Source organism: Neovison vison, chromosome 12 (assembly GCF_020171115.1).
Source record: "Neovison vison isolate M4711 chromosome 12, ASM_NN_V1, whole genome shotgun sequence".
In the NCBI taxonomy this organism is placed as follows: domain Eukaryota; kingdom Metazoa; phylum Chordata; class Mammalia; order Carnivora; family Mustelidae; genus Neogale; species Neogale vison.
This window is the reverse complement of record NC_058102.1, coordinates 88,647,350-88,665,152: the sequence shown is the minus strand read 5'-3', so window position 1 is coordinate 88,665,152 and position 17,803 is coordinate 88,647,350. Positions and strand designations below refer to the sequence as shown.

Sequence of the window (17,803 nt, the reverse complement as noted above, 5' to 3'; positions counted from 1 at the left end):
TGGTTCTTTCCACAGTTTGGTGACCATGGCCATTGCTGCTATAAACATTGGGATACAGATGGCCCTTCTTTTCACTACATCTGTATCTTTGGGGTAAATACTCAGTAGTGCAATTGCAGGGTCATAGGGAAGCTCTATTTTTAATTTCTTAAGGAATCTCCACACTGTTCTCCAAAGTGGCTGCACCAACTTGCATTCCCACCAACAGAGTGAAGGGTTCCCCTTTCTCCACATCCTCTCCAACACACGTTGTTTCCTGTCTTGCTAATTTTGGCCATTCTAACTGGTGTAAGGTGGTATCTTAGTGTGGTTTTAATTTGAATCTTCCTGATGGCTAGTGATGATGAACATTTTTTCATGTGTTTGATAACCATTTGTATGTCTTCATTGGAGAAGTATCTGTTCATGTCTTCTGCCCATTTTTTGACATGATTATCTGTTTTGTGTGTGTTGAGTTTGAGAAGTTCTTTATAGATCCTGGATATCAGCCTTTTGTCAGTACTATCATTTGCAAATATCTTCTTCCATTCCGTGGGTTGCCCCTTTGTTTTGTTGACTGTTTCCTTTGTTGTGCAGAAGAAGCTTTTGATCTTGATAAAGTCCCAAAAGTTCATTTTCATTTTTGTTTCCTTTGCCTTTGGAGACATATCTTGAAAGAAGTTGCTGTGGCTGATATCGAAGAGGTTAGTGCCCATGTTCTCCTCTAGGATTCTGATGGATTCCTGTCTCACGTTGAGGTCTTTTATCCATTTTGAGTTTATTTTTGTGTACGGTGTAAGAGAATGGTCAAGTTTCATTCTTCTACATATAGCTGTCCAATTTTCCCAGCACCATTTATTGAAGAGACTGTCTTTTTTTCCACCGTATATTTTTTCCTGCTTTGTCAAAGACTATTTTGGTCCTCAAAAATTTAAAGGAGAAGCTAAATGAGCTAGGGAGAGTTTTTTGGCGGAAAGGATTTGGATTGCCACTTACCATTCACCTATCCATCATTCACTGCCTATCAGTCTACCATCTATTTATTCATCCATCTATCTCTCCATCCATCCACCCATTCATTAGCCTTTGAATTCTGCAAGGCAAGGACCATGATTTATTCATTTTGATATTTCAAGGTCAGTGTGCTTGTCACATAGTAGATGTGTTGGTTTAATGAATGAACAAATGTCCTAGGCAATGTTCTAATAAGAATTAGAGTATTCTTCTATAGAGTTTCAACTGGGATAATAATGACTAGATAAAAACAAGAATACATGTAACTTGGCAACCCGATAGACATGTTCTTGGGAATTACAAACAAGGACTATGGAGTCTAGAAAAGGGTGAAATTACTTTCAGTCTTGGGTGAGGGTGTTGGCAATCACAGGAGGCTTCATGGAGGAGGTGACATTTAAGTTGGATGTGGAAGGACAGGTAGGCCTGGGTATTAGAGATGGGCAGAGGACAGGATTCTAATCTCCTTTAAAAGGAAATCTTTTTTTTTTTTCCAGGAAGTCCTGAGCAGCTCTACCTTATTGGCTCACCCTCTTCCTTTGATTCCCTTGAGCTTCCTCAGGCCTCATTCTGATCATACTCCCTTCCCTGTGTGGTGTCCTGAGGGGCTGGAGCATTGCACTCATTAGACTGGGCACTTGTCTGCCTGCAAATCAGCTGTCTAAGATCCTCAGCTTGACAAGCATTACAGGGGGACCATCACTCTTAAGGAGGACATATTATGTGTGTGTGTGTGTGTGTGTGTGCGCTCACGAGCCTATGGGGACTGTCAGGGAGGCAGACACATTAGACACAGATTTTCCATACTTTCAGGAGATTATTAAGAGCAACAGTAGGAGTCATGCAGGTAAAAGGGGTATGGACCTGGAGCTGGGGTGAGAGGCACAGGGTAGAAGGGTGCTCTAGGCAGCAAGAATATCAGCACAAGAGAAGGGAAGTGTGGCACAGCTAAGTATGCCAAACAGCTTAGCATCCTTAGAATTCCACTCTTAAGGACAAGAGTGGTGGGAGTGGGAGCTGGGGAGGTGGGTTGAGGCCAGACTGTGGAGGACCATGGCTTGAGCCATTGTCCAGTTTTTTGGGGCTTGGAGTTTGTGCTGTAAGACTAGACAAGCTCAGACTGAGGCATGTCTGAGAGAACAAGCTCTGGATGAGAGGAAGAGGGAACTCTGGGCCACCTGCTTTCAGGGTGTGGCCTTTAGGTTCAGGTTGTGCTTTGGACTCACGTTGGGAGCTTCAAACAGCTATAATGCTAAGCCTTGTTACAGCTCTGCCTCCTTTCCTGCTCTTCTCTACTATGAGGTATTGTTCCAGGACCCAAGAGGCTTGTCATCACTCCATTGTCTCCTGGCAAAAGCATTTTCCTCCTACTGATATCCATTCCTTCGGTATTTGTACCTTCCATATGCTGGGGGCTGTCAATCACTGAATCAGAACTTAAGTAGTATCCCATGGTCACCTTATTTCCCACTGTGATCACACCCTCTGCTTTATGTCCAACTGATTCCCTTGAAATCTGCAGCAGAGACAGTGAGAGCCCTTCTTTTCAAATCATTGCGTGGAAAAAGAAATCTAAGTTTCTTGTTAACTTTTTCTTCCCTGGGTTAAATGATCACTTGACATCTCTCCCCTTCTTCCCTTTTAGCTTTTGTTTCAAGCAATTTATTTCATAACTTCATAAGTGGTTTTTGGAATCTCCTGCTGAGGACAAGATGGGGTTTCTGCTGTAGACAACCTGCAGTTTCAGGAGCACGCTGGACAAACACGACTCAGCACCCACACGGTGGAGAGCTCCTATTGTGCAGGAAGAAGCTTACAGATAAAAGATTATTGAGGGAGAGCATATCTCTCAGTTTTCTTATCTTATTTCTCTTCTCTGTAAGTGTACTGTTCCTTCAGTTCATTCTCACTGCAGGATGTGGAAGTGAATTGTTTAAAACTGGGAGGCAAGTGCCTGTCCTGGAAGTTTAGGAAGAGGAAGCCGGTCTCAACACCTTCTCCCTTGACCCCAAAACTGAATCTCTACACAGCACTCAGACTCATTTTTTTAAAAGTCAGTTCATGTCTTGCCTTTGCTGAAACACTTCAGAGACTTCTCCTCTCAGAGTAAAAGCTGGCCTTACTCAGTGTCTCAAAGCCTCGTTGACCTGTCTCCCAGCTGCCTCAGACCTCACTGTGCTCTTCTTCCCTCACTCTGCTTCAGCTCTGCTAGACCCATACCGTTCCTCACATGGTCCTCACACTCCTGCCTCAGGGCCTTTGCATTTGTGGTTCCCTCTGCCAGGATGTTCTTTACTCACATGATTGCATGCAGATTCTTAGCTCAGGTCCCCTTAGACCACCCTCTGAGATAGCACCCCTGGTCATGTCTACTCCCCTCTCCTGCTGCATTTATTTGGTAGTTCCTTTCACAGCCTGACAAATATATATTTATTTCTTTATTGTCTGTCTCCTACTGGCACAGGGACTCTAGAAGACTAGGGATGTCATCTTTTTTTTTCACTATTGCATTCCCAGTGCCTAGAATAGTGCTTGGTAAATAGTAAGTGCTCAATAAATATTCATTTCATGAATATAGAGAGTGCGGGAAGGCTGAGCAGGGCTGATGTTTTGCATCTGTGGAGGAAGGACATTAAGTCAAGAATATGATGGACAGTGGGGTCTGGCTGGCTCAGTCCAGGATCTCAGGGTCCTGGGATCAAGCCTCAGGTTGGGCTATGTGCTCACTGGGGAGTCTGCTTGAGGATTTTCTCTCTTCCTTTGCCCCTCCTCCTGCTTGTGCTTTCTCCCTCTCTCAAATAAATAAATAAAATATTAAAAAAAAAAAGAATTCAAACCCCTCAGATTGTTTTTCAGAGTCCATATGAGGGGTTTGAAGTGGCGGGGGGGTGGGAGGTTGGGGTACCAGGTGGTGGGTATTATAGAGAGCACAGATTGCATGGAGCTCTGGGTGTGGTGAAAAAATAATGAATACTATTATGCTGAAAATAAAAAAAAATATGCCAGGGAAATATAAACATAAAGAAAGAAAAAAAAAGAATTGATGCAGAAAACAGGTGCTTGGGTCACACTGGAGCAATTAATTCACTGAATTAACCTGTGATTATTCTAGAGCAACAGAAGTACCCATGTTAGTGCTCATTCTCATGTGAGAACAGGAACACATCCCGGAGTGGCACAAAATGGCAAATACAAAATAATAGTGAACGTTTTCTGTGTATTCAGGATGTCTAGGTACCATCTTTAGTGTTTACCATGCATTATTTAACTCAATTCTCACAACAGCTAAGGAAGATTAATCTGCTATTACTTTATCTTACAGATGAGGAAGCTAAGGCTTGGAGAGGTTTGGTAACTCGCCCAAGTATACAAGTAAATGAGAGACAGAGTCAGGATTCAAGCCCAGGACTACCTGGCTTACCTGGGGGAAAGCCTGTACCTTTCCCCCAGGCAGGACCCATGTGAACCAACAGATGAAGAAGGAGACAGAACCTATACTTGCATTGAAAGAAGCATAGCGTCCACATCACAGACAGTAAGGATCCTTCTAGCAGTTTTGTCACACATTACATCACCTCTGAGTATTATACCTTAATGAGGCACCGAGATTTTAAGAGTTTCATTCACAAAATAGAGTGAAGAGTGCTGGAAACTGGGAGAAGCAGCTGGGTATATTGAACCCAGTTGAGAACAGCTTCTGGAAATTCAACAGTATTTTCTTATGTCAGAATAGGTGTCCTACTGAAGCCAGGGAGGTTTGTGAGTGTTGCTCTGGAAGGCCAGATGAGAGCAAAGTCATGTCAGTTCAGGTCACATCCGTTAAAGGCCTGCCAGGACCAGATGCTGATGGACACAAAGGCAGGGAAGATGGCAGTGCCGGCACTCAGAGGGCACAGCCTGGCAGGGAACTTCACCTGGGGACAGCGAGACCTGTCTAAGGGACAGAGCTGTCCAACAGTGGAAGAGGCTGGTTGGAAGGAGTTTGAGCCCTGAGGCTAAAGGTCTCAAGGGGCTGTTGTGTTAATTGTCAGGGTTCCAAGCATCCAAATGTGCACACATGTCTGTAGACTGAATAAATCGTATGTTTTTCATGCATGTGTATTACCATTTTGAAATGTATGCCAAACAGTGAGTCACTGTTTTACAGTGTATAAAATCAGTTTTTTATTTAAAAGCATTGTTGAGTTCACAGTAATTTTGTTTAAAAACATTGTTGAGTTCACAGTAAAAGTGTATGTTCTCCAATAATACTGAAAGTGCAAATTTTTTTTTTAAAGATTTTATTTATTTATTTGACAGATGGAGATCACAAGCAGGCAGAGGCAGGCAGAGAGAGAGGAGGAAGCAGGCTCCCTGCTGAGCAGAGAGCCCGATGTGGGGCTCGATCCCCGGACTCTGAGATCACGACCCGAGCCGAAGGCAGCGGCTTAACCCACTGAGCCACCCAGGCGCCCCAAAAGTGCAAATTTTTTTTAAAGATTTTATTTATTTATTTGACAGAGATCACAAGTAGGCAGGGAGGCAGGCAGAGAGAGAGAGAGAGAGAGAGAGGAGGAAACAGGTTCCCTGCTGAGCAGAGAGCCCGATGCCTGACTCGATCGCAGGACCCTGGGATCATGACCTGAGCCGAAGGCAGAGGCCCTAACCCACTGAGCCACGCAGGTGCCCTGAAAGTACAAATTCTAATCTATGTGAAGGTCAATATAGATTTTTGATGTGAAGAGGGGCCTTCAGATCTGGATAGGGGTGGGAGCCAAAGTGGCATCATGGTCAGGTGGGTGAGACCCCTGTAGACCCTGACTACATTGATCCCCCAAATAGGTGGTCTCCTGCTGGAGCAGAGAGTACTGAAGCTAGATCCAAGAACTTCCTCAGCTTAGGGTGGTGCCTTGATGGTCTGGGTATGCTAGAAGTTTGGATAAATAGCCTTCCATGGCGATCCTGAAGAGCAGGAGAGGCTTCGTGGAAAGACAGGGGACTGCCTCGAGGCAGAGCAGTACACTGGCCAGTCTCCTGGTTGCAGCGTCCTATGAGGCTGATTTTATACACTGTAAAACAGTGACTCACTCATTTACCTAGGGAGAAGAGCTTAGGATGCTTAATTAAGCTTCAAATAATCCAGATATACAGGGTGAGTGTAAGTCAACTGTGTTTTTTCCAAATATTTTTTGGGTCTTGCCAATCCAGAGGGCTGGGGCAGGACCATCATGAATTTAAACCCAGGGTTGCTTCCTCCGCTTCCATCACCTGTATCACTGAGGACTCTTCAGTCGGAATCAATGTTCTAGTCCTGCTAATACATTTCCAGTTCCTGGTTGGCTTCCTGTTCCTTCATGGGCAATGCCTGCTCTGAAATTGTGGCAGCAGAACAAGAATAGATTAAGCCCTTCCTTCCACTCCTTCTGCTACTGTCTGGAGAGGTCCCAGCTCTAGAAATAGGTGAAGACAATGGTGGGTTGTGACTTTGCTTCTCAAAAATTCTTCTTCAAGCTAATTCCCCCCAGAGGAATGGCAAGTATGGCTTAGAATCAGTGAGCTCTGGCCATGGCTGGAACCTCCCCCAGTTCGGGGACAGTTGGGTACCTTGATTCACTGAGGGTTTATGAATCCTAGGGATTCATACCCTAGACTTCAGGGCCCAAACCCAGCCACACAGCAACCTCATTCTATCAGGCAGTCCCTCTATCCTGTTCCACCCTCCAGTCCCTTTCTTTTCTAGCCAGGGCTACCTCATCCCTGTATTGGTCAGGGCTCATTCCTACAAATATGAACATCCATTCTGTCAAATGTAAATGAAAAATAGTGCATTAAGGGACATTGTTGCCCACGGCATCTCTGGGAGTTGGGTAGCCTGGAGTCATGCTCAGCCACACCTGGGGGCTGCTCTGGTGACAACGACGTGGCCATTGTTGTTGTGCCCATGATGTTTGGGGCAAAGTGACAACATCCCACCTCTGCCCATGGAGGCCCAGATGTGTCTGTCATTGCACTCTCTAGGAAGCCCAGTTGCTTTGTCTGTCCATGGCTATCTCCTTACATCATCTATATCAGAGTCTGAGTCTCACAAGGGCCTACGTCATTGGAAGAATCTAGGCCAGAGGCCTGGCCTTCAGCTGTAAAGGAGTCTGGGAACATCTTTTTTGGATTTTGCCCTAGGAAGGTGGGAATCACAATGTGGGAAATAGCCAAAATGTAGGAATCATGTTCACGATGTTGTGTAGCCACAAATGACAAAAGTCTGCCATGGTCATCACTTTCTGAATCCAACTATGCTTGTTTTCAACACTGAGACTTGGCTCATGACCACCTGGGCTGAAATGCTTTTCCTTGTCTCTAATCCTGCCCTTCTCAGAAGTTTTGGCCCATGTCTCTTCATGAAGCCTTCCTGTGTGATTCCCTGTTTTTCCAACTGTCCATGCCCTCACAGCACCCACTACACAACAAACAGTTTTACAGTCTTGCTTGGTTTGGCTTGTCTAGACTGTGAACTCTTTGGAAACGATTCTAACACATGGCAACCGAGAGAGTCAAGGCTCAGAAAACACTCTTCATATTTGCTCACTGGTTTTTCTGTGGAAGGCTGACAGCTGAGGCCCTCGCTTCCCCTCATCCCAAGTCATGGAGCTCGATATGGCTTCTATCTATCCAGCCCCAAGCTGTGCTCCCATTCCCTGGGGGGGGTGCTACATGGATAAATGCAAATGGAATAATCATTTTATGGAATTGATTCTTTTGACAGGCATGAAAGCTGACAAAAATAGTTAACAATGAGAGTGAACATGGCCTGAACTCAGGGGGTATGCTAGGTACTTTCCAGGCATGACAATGACCTTATGAGAAACGTATCATTAATAACTGAATCTTACAGACAAGGAAACTGAGACCTCGAGAGGTTAAACCTTGCTCAGGGATGTGCAGTGACAACACTGAGATTTAAAAACTGGGTCTGTGTACACCTGAACATACCATAATGTATGTCAGTTAGATTTCCATTTAAAAAATTTGAAAAAACTGGGTCCGTTTGGCTCTAAAGTAGTTGGTTTTTAATACTAAGAAAAATAAATATGGCCCAAATTTTGTGGCACATTTTTAAAAAGATTTATTTATTTATTTTAGAGAAAAGGAAAGAGAGAGAGAGAGAGAGAGAAAGTGTGGGGTGGGGAGGGGCAGAGGGAGAAGGAGAGAGGGAATCTTAAGCAGACTCCATACTGAGAGCCGAGCCCGAAATTGGACTCCATCTCACGACCCTGAAGTCAGGACCTGAGATCAAGACCAGAGCTGAAATCAAGAGTCACATGCTTAACCTACTGAGCCACACAGGTACCTCTGCAAAATATTTTTTGAAACACTTGACAGATCCCACTCATCTAGCTCTGTTCCTGTGAGATTCAGAGGGGCCGAGGTGATTGCCATCTTCAATGGTTAATGATGCTGAAACCCAGAGGATCTAAACAGCTTTGGTCATGTTTAGTCATGGGGTGGGGCTGGCCCACCTCTGGGTTTGGTTCATTCTTTAAAGTGTGGTTCTTCTGAGGGAGAAAAGTGAAGGAGGGTGGCTGTTGGTGGCCACCCTCTCGGCCTTGGGCCAATTTCACATGTCATGAAGTCTGGGCCAGTGGCTGGGGAAGGTCAGAGTTTCAGTTTAGACTTGCTAGGGAGGGGATCCCAGTACAAGGCAAGAGGCAGATTGTAGGATCTCAAATACCCAGTCAACTTTAAGCCGACTCTGGGACTTTATTTATTTATTTAAAATTTTATTTATTTATTTGAGAGCGAGTGAGCAAGTGAGCTGGAGAGAGAGAGAAAGAGAGAGAGAGAGCGAGAGAGCATGAGGAGGGGCAGGCAGAGGGAGAGAGAGAAGCAGACTCCCCCCTGAGCAGGGAGCCCATCTCGGAGTTCCATCCCAGGACCCTGGGATCCTGACCCCAGCGGAAGGCAGACGTTTAACCAACTGAGCCATCCAGGTGCCCCTGATTGATTCTTTTAAAATTAAAATATAATCAACATACAAAATTACATTAGTTTCAGTGTGCAAATAGTGATTCTAAAAATTACATATATTATAAAATGCTCACCAGGGTAAGTGTCTGTCACAATACAAAGTTACTATAATACCATTGACTATATTCCCTATGCAATGCTTAACATTCCTGAGATTTATTTATTTTATAAATAAATATTTTATAAACTGAAAGTTTGTGTCTCTTAATCCCGTTCATCTATTTTGCCCATCCCCCCCCACCCCTCTGATGGAGTGGTTCTCAATTGGTTGGTTCCTGAACTGTGATTCCACAACATTTTTTCTACTGGAAAGGAGGAGACATTCATTGTGCACGTATATCTGCGCACCAGATTTGAGAGGTCAGGATTCCTCATGCTAAGATAATCTCAATTAGTTTAGGTTACCTCATGTCATGGGATTTGAACCTACTTTTGACCGGTTTTATTTGGTTGTAATTCAGTAAAGCCTTAATTTATTCATGAATTTATCAGTTGATTAATTGATTGATTCATTCAACCAAACAACTTTTATGAGCATCTATCATTGGCAAAGCACAGTGCTAAGAAGCAAGGGATCCAGTACGTTAAGAAGATCGTAAACTAAAAAAAAAAAAAAAAAAAAAGAAGATCGTAAACTCCTGGAAAGCTTATGACTTTATTCTCAGGAAGGGGCCAAGATGATGGGTAGCCTGTGAGTAACAAATGGCAGAGAGAAGGACAGAATGGGAGAACCAGGTCACAGAAGAAAATTTCATTTCCTCTGTGCTTGGGCCATTCCCAGCCCCACCCAGCCCTGAACAACCCCCTGTCCTTTCCTCCCTTCTCATTGAGCCAGCTTCTGCCGGCTCTGCACAAGCCACACCCTTAGCAGGGCCTAACGTGTGGCAGAGAGAACGAAAAAAGACCTGTCCTGGAGAGATAAGCGGCTAATTTGGCAGGAAGGCTTTCCTCTTGGACATGCCAAGCCCAGTCCTAAGCCTCTGAAAAACTCCAGGCTGGCAAGTTCTCAGGCTTTCAGAGTCAGACACGTATGGCCATGCTATGGCACTGCTGGTCCGGCTTCCCGAGGCTGGGGGTGGGTCTGGATACTGAGGCTACAGACTCCTGGGAGCCTAGTCCCTTAACCTGAGAATGGTCCCTGTGTGTCCTGTTCACCACGGAGAATCTGTACCTTGCACTGTGCCTAGCACGAGTTAGAAGATCAGTAATTACTTGGTGAACAGGTGGTAGAATTGATGTTTGAATTTCCTGTCCTCTGGGACTTGGGCTGAAACCAGAGAAGTGGCAAAAATGTGGGAAGCAGGAAAGGACGCTTTCGAGATGTGCCAAGATATGGAATAATGTAGTTTCTCCGGGAAATTTTCAAAGCAAGCAAGCAAGCAAGCAAGGAAACAAACAAACATTTCTCATGTTGAATTTTGCTGATGTCTCATCAAAGTGCATAGGTGCTAACTGCCCTTTTTCTTGAAAGACTGTCACAAACCCAAATGCCATTGCCTCCTGACCTGCACCATGGGATAGGAGGAAGATTTGTCATGGCTCTGAGCTCTGTTTCCAGAAAGGGAGGAAGAGAGGTCATCATTTCATTCCCAAACCCAGCACCGAGCTGGGCACCCAGCGGGCATTCAATGGCCATGTGTTGGCTGTGGAGTGAACTGAATCATCCCTTCTGTCGAGATCCTTGCACTTAGTCTGGGTGGGCTTCACTGTTTCCACTACCCAGACAACCAGAACCTCCAGAACCCACCTTCCAGTCCAGTCATTCCACAGCGGAAGGCAGAGAGATGGCCGCTGAGCACCTGGCAGGGATGAGTGTGCCTCCTGGGTCTTGTCAGACAAAGCTAGGAGGTGGCCATGCCCAAGCATGGGGCACGCCAGGCGCCACCCCCTGCCAGGTAAGCCTGCCACCTTAGCATTTTTACCATTTCAGATTATTTTCAAGGTGTGTTTAGTAGCCTGGAACAAACTTATTGCCTTGGAGGCAAACCCCACCCATAACTGTTTGGGATTAATTATCTCTCCTTGGTTTGAGCCCAGCCACCTCCTTGAGGTATATAAAGGGATTTATTCTGCACAAGTCTTCAGTTCCCTTCCCTCTTCCTCTGACTCTCAGTGTCCTGTTTAACTCTCGTGCTCTTCCTTCATCAAGCTCTCTCACCATGAACAGACAAGTCTGCAAGACATCTGGTGGCGGCAGCCAGGGATTCTCGGGCCGCTCTGCCGTGGTCTCCGGCAGCAGCAGGATGAGCTGTGTGGCCCGCTCTGGGGGAGCTGGCGGAGGGGCCTGTGGGTTCCGGGCCGGAGCAGGCGGCTTTGGCAGTCGCAGCCTCTACAGCCTGGGTGGCAACAAGAGCATCTCCATCAGTGTGGCTGGTGGCTCCCGGGCTGGTGGCTTTGGGGGAGGGCGTAGCAGCTGTGGCAGTGGCTTTGGGGGTGGCTATGGAGGTGGCTTTGGTGGTGGCTTTGGTGGTGGCAGAGGAATGGGAGGTGGCTTTGGAGGAGCTGGTGGCTTAGGAGGGGCTGGTGGCTTTGGAGGAGCTGGTGGCTTAGGAGGGCTTGGTGGCTTTGGAGGAGTTGGTGGCTTTGGAGGAGCTGGTGGCTTAGGAGGGGCAGGTGGTTTTGGTGGACCTGGTGGCTTTGGTGTGCCTGGGGGCTTTGGTCCTGGTGGCTTCCCTGGAGGAATCCAGGAAGTGACCATAAACCAGAGCCTCCTGCAGCCCCTCAATGTGGAGATCGACCCTCAAATTGGGCAAGTAAAGACCCAGGAGCGGGAGCAGATCAAGACCCTCAACAACAAGTTTGCTTCCTTCATCGACAAGGTGATGAAGTTTGGACTGGGCCCCCATTTCTGGGCTGGGACTTTGAGTTTGACTTCTAGACAGTGTTTAGGATCAATATTGGATGAGCCAGGCTGGAGGGGGATGGTTAGGCAGAGCTCTACGGTCTGGGAAGACATTCAAGGCTGATGAGTTTGCCTACATGGCCCCTTGCGTAGGGAAGACAATGGGCTCCTCTTTGGACCTGGACATCTGCAAGTCCTGCTTCTCTGGCTCCCTGCTCTAGTCTCCTGATTGTTGTCTTATTTAGGCCTAGGCTGCAGCACTGGCAACACACAGCAAGAGCCACGACTCCTTGCAGGGACGGGTCTGACCCAGGACTGGGCATTTTTTGGACATGAGCTACCCTTTGAGGTTTTCTGGGAGGCCTGCTCCCTCCTTGCCCCTGTGCCAGACAAAGGAGGTGGATGCCCTAAAAAAGGGATTAAAGAGGCTTACCTGGAACCTTAGTCCCAACAGGTCTGCAGAGAAGCTGGCAGTGAGTCTGTATCCCTAAATTGACCTGGTCTGGAAGAGAGGGGTGCTTGGTACCCTCCAGACCAGGGTAGCTTACACTGATGGGATCCTTCCTGCCATGCTGATTATGGCATTCCAATCAGTATCAGTTCCCAGTGATTCACATCCCTTGAAGGGCTGAGTGTCAGCAGAGCTTTAGGTAGAAGCTGTGCTGCTGAGTTCAAGTACATTTCTGCAGAGCACACTGTTTGGGCTAGAGTCCTGAAGTCCCCTGGTGATGCAGAGCAGTCATCTTTAAATCTCTGCTTCCAGACAAGGGTTACTTCCAGTTGTCCCACGTGTTTTTCCTCCTTCTAGAACTTTCCAAACCATGCTGCATCTTTAACGGGCCAAATCAAGCAGTCATCTGCCCATAGCTTCTCCAACTACAGTAGGGACCTAACTTCACATCCTTTCTAGGCCTTTGTGCTGGGGGATGGGGAGATTCAGACACTTAGTCTTATCTGAACTACTGGTGGTTCAGAACCTCCCCCCACACCATGCTTCTGCCACTAGTGTTGTCTGATGGGGCTTCCCCCCGATGCAGGTGCGGTTCCTGGAGCAGCAGAACAAGGTCCTGGAGACCAAGTGGAACCTGCTCCAGCAGCATGGCACAAATTCCATGACCGGCACCAATAACCTGGAGCCCCTCTTTGAGACTTACATCAGCAACCAGCGGAGCTACCTGGACAGCATCCTGGCGGAGAGGGGCCGCCTGGACTCAGAGTTGAGGAACATGCAGGACCTAGTGGAGGACTTCAAGAAGAAGTGAGTGACAGATGCACGAACGGGAAGTTGCCATGGGCAACCAGGTTTCGAGGCCCAGCTCTTCCCGCACTCTTTCTGTCCACCTTCTCCCTGCCCCCCTCCCCCACCTAGACTGTCTTCCTCTCCTTATCTTTACAGAGGGCAGCTTGGTTCATTGGGCTCCCTGCTCACCCTCCTTCCCCAAGGACAAGGGAAGTTATGGCAAGTGGCATGAGTGTAGGCTTGAGGAAGCACTTCCTCATGGTCCGTGTTGGGGAAGATTCTGGTTCTAGGATCTGAAGAAATGCTGGCACAACTCATGATGTGCTGACCAACCGTCCCAGTTTCCCTGGCACAGAGAGGCTTCCCAGGATGTGGGACTTTCAGTGTTAGAACAAGGCCAGTGTGCTGGGGCAAACTGGAATGGCTGGTCCCCCTAACGAAGAGGGGGATGGTAAGGAGGATGTGTTCTGCTAAGAGGGGCTGCTGAGGGACAGGGATGGAGAGATGAACTTTCAGTTTCAGACGAAAGAGGTGTGTATGACTACCTCAAAACCCAAACTCAGCTATTTCTTTTTAATCCTTACAGGTATGAGGATGAAATCAATAAACGTACAGCTGCTGAGAATGAATTTGTGACCCTGAAGAAGGTAAGGGCTGTGTGTAAGGTTCCTGGGGCTTGTGGGCACAGGTTTCCAGCTGAGCTGGGAAATCTTCTTACTCCACTGCCATGGAGCTGCCAAATTCAGGCACTTAGAGCAAAAAAGAGAAGCCAGGTTCTTTGTAGTCTGGAAAGATCCCTAAAAGAGTCAGTTCGTTTGTTTTCCATTTTGAATCATCCCAGTGGCATTTGAGTTACTCCTTCACGTGCAGACCAGCCTCGGACAAGGACTGGTCAGTCACTAGCCTGTCCTGACTTTTTCCTGCTGCACATGCAGTTTGTTGTTTATTCCTTGGGGGAATGAGGCCTTTATGCTTCTGTCTTTCCCAGGACGTGGACGCCGCTTACATGAATAAGGTGGAGCTTCAGGCCAAGGTGGATGCCTTAATGGATGAAATCAACTTCCTGACGAACCTCTATGATATGGTGAGGACGTTACCTCCTAAGAGGGGAGCAAGGGAAGGTGAGATAGTCTCAAGACTGGGGCACTTTGGTATCTAGAGCCCAGGAAGAGATAGGGCCCCTTGTTGGGGTCCCACAGGGTAGACGGCAGACTTGGGGTTCTCTGAGGAGCTGCGGGGCAGGGTGGGGTAGATGTACCTTCAGTGCTGAGTCAGAGAATGGGTCTGTTGTTTCCAGGCCTCTCTATGCTTGTTGCAGAGGCCCTGAGAAATTAACAGGCTCTGTGTTGGTAGGAGCTGTCCCAGATGCAGAGCCATGTCAGTGACACATCCGTGGTCCTATCCATGGACAACAACCGCTTCCTGGACCTGGACAGCATCATCGCCGAGGTCAAGGCCCAGTATGAGGAGATTGCCCAGAGGAGCAAGGCCGAGGCAGAGGCGCTGTATCAGACCAAGGTGGGAGCTAGACACCTCTGAGAGGTGTCAGGGAGGCCATGGCCCATGGGCCTGCTGGGTAGTGAGTCCCCTGCGGTCACTGGGTGGACTCCTCTTGGTTCTACTCTCTGGGGACATCTTTCTAACGGTTGTTCAGTTGCAGAAAGTGCCGGCCCTGGTGGAAGGTGATTCCACTGTCCCCTGTCAGACCACATGGGACAGATTCTAGCTTGCTCAGGGACTGAAGGGTGGGAGAACGCTGACCATGGCAACCCAGATGGTTCTTTTCCCTGTGGCCTCCAAAGTGTCCCTGCTAAAGCATACTCAATGTCATTTGGACAAATGCTCACTGAGCACCTCAAGGATGGGTGGGTGATGTTAGGGATGGAGAAATAAGTCAGTCAAAGCTACATCAACACCTCTTCGTCTCTTCTGTTCCCCAGCTGGGAGAGCTGCAGACCACGGCCGGCAGACATGGGGATGACCTGAAGAGCACCAAGAGTGAGATCATGGAGCTCAACAGGATGCTCCAGAGGCTGCGGGCTGAGATCGAGAATGTTAAGAAGCAGGTGGGATGGCAATGGATGGGACTGGCGGGGGCTGGGGTAAGGATCTCAGAAGTCCTAGTCTGGAATGGACTTCTGGGGTCATCCCCAGTTAGCACTGGCCTCCAGGGAGTTCAAAGACCAGGCCAGTCTAGAGGGCTGGTAATTGATAGGTAAAATATCTCGGTAGATGAAGACAAGATGTAGGTGTTGGGGAGTACTGTTGCCTGGCTTGAAGATGCTTGCTATGGGATAAGCTATTGTAAGACTCAGAGAGTATGGGACCCTCCCAGGCTCATCTCTTCTCCTGCCTCTCCCTGCCCCAGAATGCCAACCTGCAGGCGGCCATCGCTGAGGCTGAGCAGCGCGGGGAGCTGGCCCTTAAGGACGCCAATGCCAAGCTCCAAGAGCTGCAGGCTGCCCTACAGCAGGCCAAGGATGACCTGGCCCGGCTGCTAAAGGAGTACCAGGAGCTGATGAACGTCAAGCTGGCCCTGGACGTGGAGATTGCCACCTACAGGAAGCTGCTGGAGGGGGAGGAGTGCAGGTGGGCTCTAATTCCATCTCCCCACCCTCCCTGACAGAAGGCACCTGCTGAGAGCCTGATAAATGACCAAGTAAATGAGAACAGAGGCCTGCTATATAGAGAGAGGCCTCCGCCTTCCACAGGCTCTGCAGAGAAGCACTTGCTTTCACCAGCCCACTCTTTCCATAGATGGCCAAAGTTCAAGTGAAACCAGTGCGCACTGTTATGGTCCACAGAAGGGTCAGAAACAGCACTGATCTGCTTGGCTTCTGAATTAGTTCTGGTTGCTGTTCAACACAAGATCCATGAAAGATTGCTGGAAATTTGCTTTGTGACAGAGCTCTCTGTCTCTTGCTTTCTCCTACAGAATGTCTGGAGAGTGCCAGAGCGCTGTCAGCATCTGTAAGTAGCCAAAGTAACTATGACAATGAGAACCGATTCTGAAATATCTACACTCACACAGGGCAGTAGCATCTTACTTAGAAAATATTTCTATGGAAGTTGGAGAGGTTTTCCATGAATGGAAGGGGGCAGCTTTTGTCATTGTTTTGGGTTCAGGGCACTATTAATTGATCTATATGGGACGGCGAATATCCAGCAGGGAGCCTGTTAATGGGCAGAGAAATTCTGGATCATCTCCAACGGTGTCATCAAGAATTGACCATAGGTAGAAGGAACCACTGGGAGGTTCATTAATGACTTAGCACTATGGGGTGAGCACCTTATGTCACTAGACTGCATCACGGTGATCAAAGCTGCCTTGGTCTCCTGCCCATCATCCCGGGCCCGTTAGTTACTACACAGGGAGGTGGGCGCTGGGCGCTAATCACTGTTCTGTCCTCTCCCCTGCAGCCGTGGTCAGCAGTGGCGGCGCGACATCAGGTTCTGCAGGTGGATTAGGCGGCGGCTTCGGCGGCGGCTTCGGTGCGGGAGGGGGCGCGGGCAGTGGCTTCGGCCGGGCAAGTGGCAGTGGCTTCGGCGGCGGCAGCGGTTTCGGCGGCGGCAGCGGCGGCTTCGGCGGCGGCCGTGGGTTCAGCGGCGGCAGCGGCTTCGGAGGCGGCAGCAGCGGCTTCGGGGCCGGCAGCAGCGGCTTCGGCGGCGGCAGCAGCTTCGGCTCCGGGGCTCGCTGTGGGGTCAGCAGCGGAGGCTTCAGCTCCGGCAGCAGCCGGGGCGGGAGCGTCAAGTTCTCGCAGTCTTCGCAGCGCTGCTCGAGATAAACGCTGCGCCTGGGCCCCCGCAGCCTCCCCGGTGCCTCATGCCCCCAGCCGCACCTTCCTTCCGCCGTCAGCGCCACGCCCCACCCCACTCTCCACACCCATCCCAGCACCGCCCCCTCCTAGCCGCTCTTTGGGGCTCGAAGACCCGGGCCTCTGGCTCTTCCCTCCGGACTCCTGGCCGAGCGCAGCCTCGAGAACTCCGGGTGCTCTCTCGGGCTCCCGTCTCTGCCTGGTTGTCCAGGAGTGGTCTGAGCCACCACCTTGTCCTGCCCTTGGGGTCCCCTCCCTGGGGGAAATGGTCACCAGTTCTGATGTATATAACACACGGACCCCTCTGCCAACCATTCTGTCGCCAATAAAGTGCATTGTGTTTCACATCAAGCCTCTGTGTCTTCCCTGGCCACCTTTCTCCCCACTGGAGACTCCCCTCTCCCAGTGCTGTCTGTCCGCAGAACTGCTGGAATGCTGATTCTTTGCCTCTAAGGCAGTCACTCCCTCCTACCCACTGTATGGGATTGAAATGGGCAAGATTGGGTGGTTTCTGTATTGTTCGAGCATGGTAGAGGCAGGGTCACACTCCGGGAGGTCCTGTTGACTCACAGTTTTTAGAGGGAAGGTGGGACCTTGTAGACTTCTATCTCCCCCTTGCCTTCTCTCATGTGGGGGAACCTAAGAGGGCCTTCAGTTGTTGAAGAGCTTGGGGATAGAGGAGTTCTTTCCTTGGCGCTGGTCCCTACTCCAGCTGATGAGCTGAAAACTTTCCACCCCATCAAGCATGAGCTGCTAGACCTCCAGGGCTGCAGGGATTTCCTGGAGCTACCTATCTCAAAGTCTGACCCCAAAACCCCACTCTGTTGAGGGAGCTCTGCAGAAAAACTTCTGTGTCTTTTAAATCTTTCCTCCTTGGAGCACATATTAGAGGTTCTGAGAAGGTTTGTAGCA

At 48.8% G+C, this 17,803-nt stretch overlaps 1 protein-coding gene across 1 annotated transcript; it reads left to right on the top strand.

Moving 5' to 3' along the window:
- Positions 1–11,153: 11,153 nt before the first annotated feature.
- KRT3 (keratin 3) lies at positions 11,154–16,861 on the top strand. Its single transcript, XM_044229171.1, has 11 exons — positions 11,154–11,571; positions 11,608–11,813; positions 12,874–13,094; positions 13,663–13,723; positions 14,065–14,160; positions 14,430–14,594; positions 15,017–15,142; positions 15,445–15,665; positions 16,012–16,046; positions 16,497–16,674; positions 16,753–16,861. Exons 1-11 carry the CDS (start codon positions 11,154–11,156, stop codon positions 16,859–16,861), a joined length of 1,836 nt encoding a protein of 611 aa, XP_044085106.1.
- The last annotated feature ends 942 nt before the right edge of the window (positions 16,862–17,803 follow it).

What these genes read in the sequence shown, in the direction of transcription:
- KRT3 (XM_044229171.1), top strand. Translation starts at nt 11,154, where the DNA reads ATGAACAGACAAGTCTGCAAGACATCTGGTGGCGGCAGCCAGGGATTC. An exon ending in TTGCTTCCTTCATCGACAAG is followed by an intron (nt 11,814 to 12,873) that starts GTGATGAAGTTT and finishes CCCCCGATGCAG; the next exon opens with GTGCGGTTCCTGGAGCAGCA. An exon ending in TGACGAACCTCTATGATATG is followed by an intron (nt 14,161 to 14,429) that starts GTGAGGACGTTA and finishes CTGTGTTGGTAG; the next exon opens with GAGCTGTCCCAGATGCAGAG.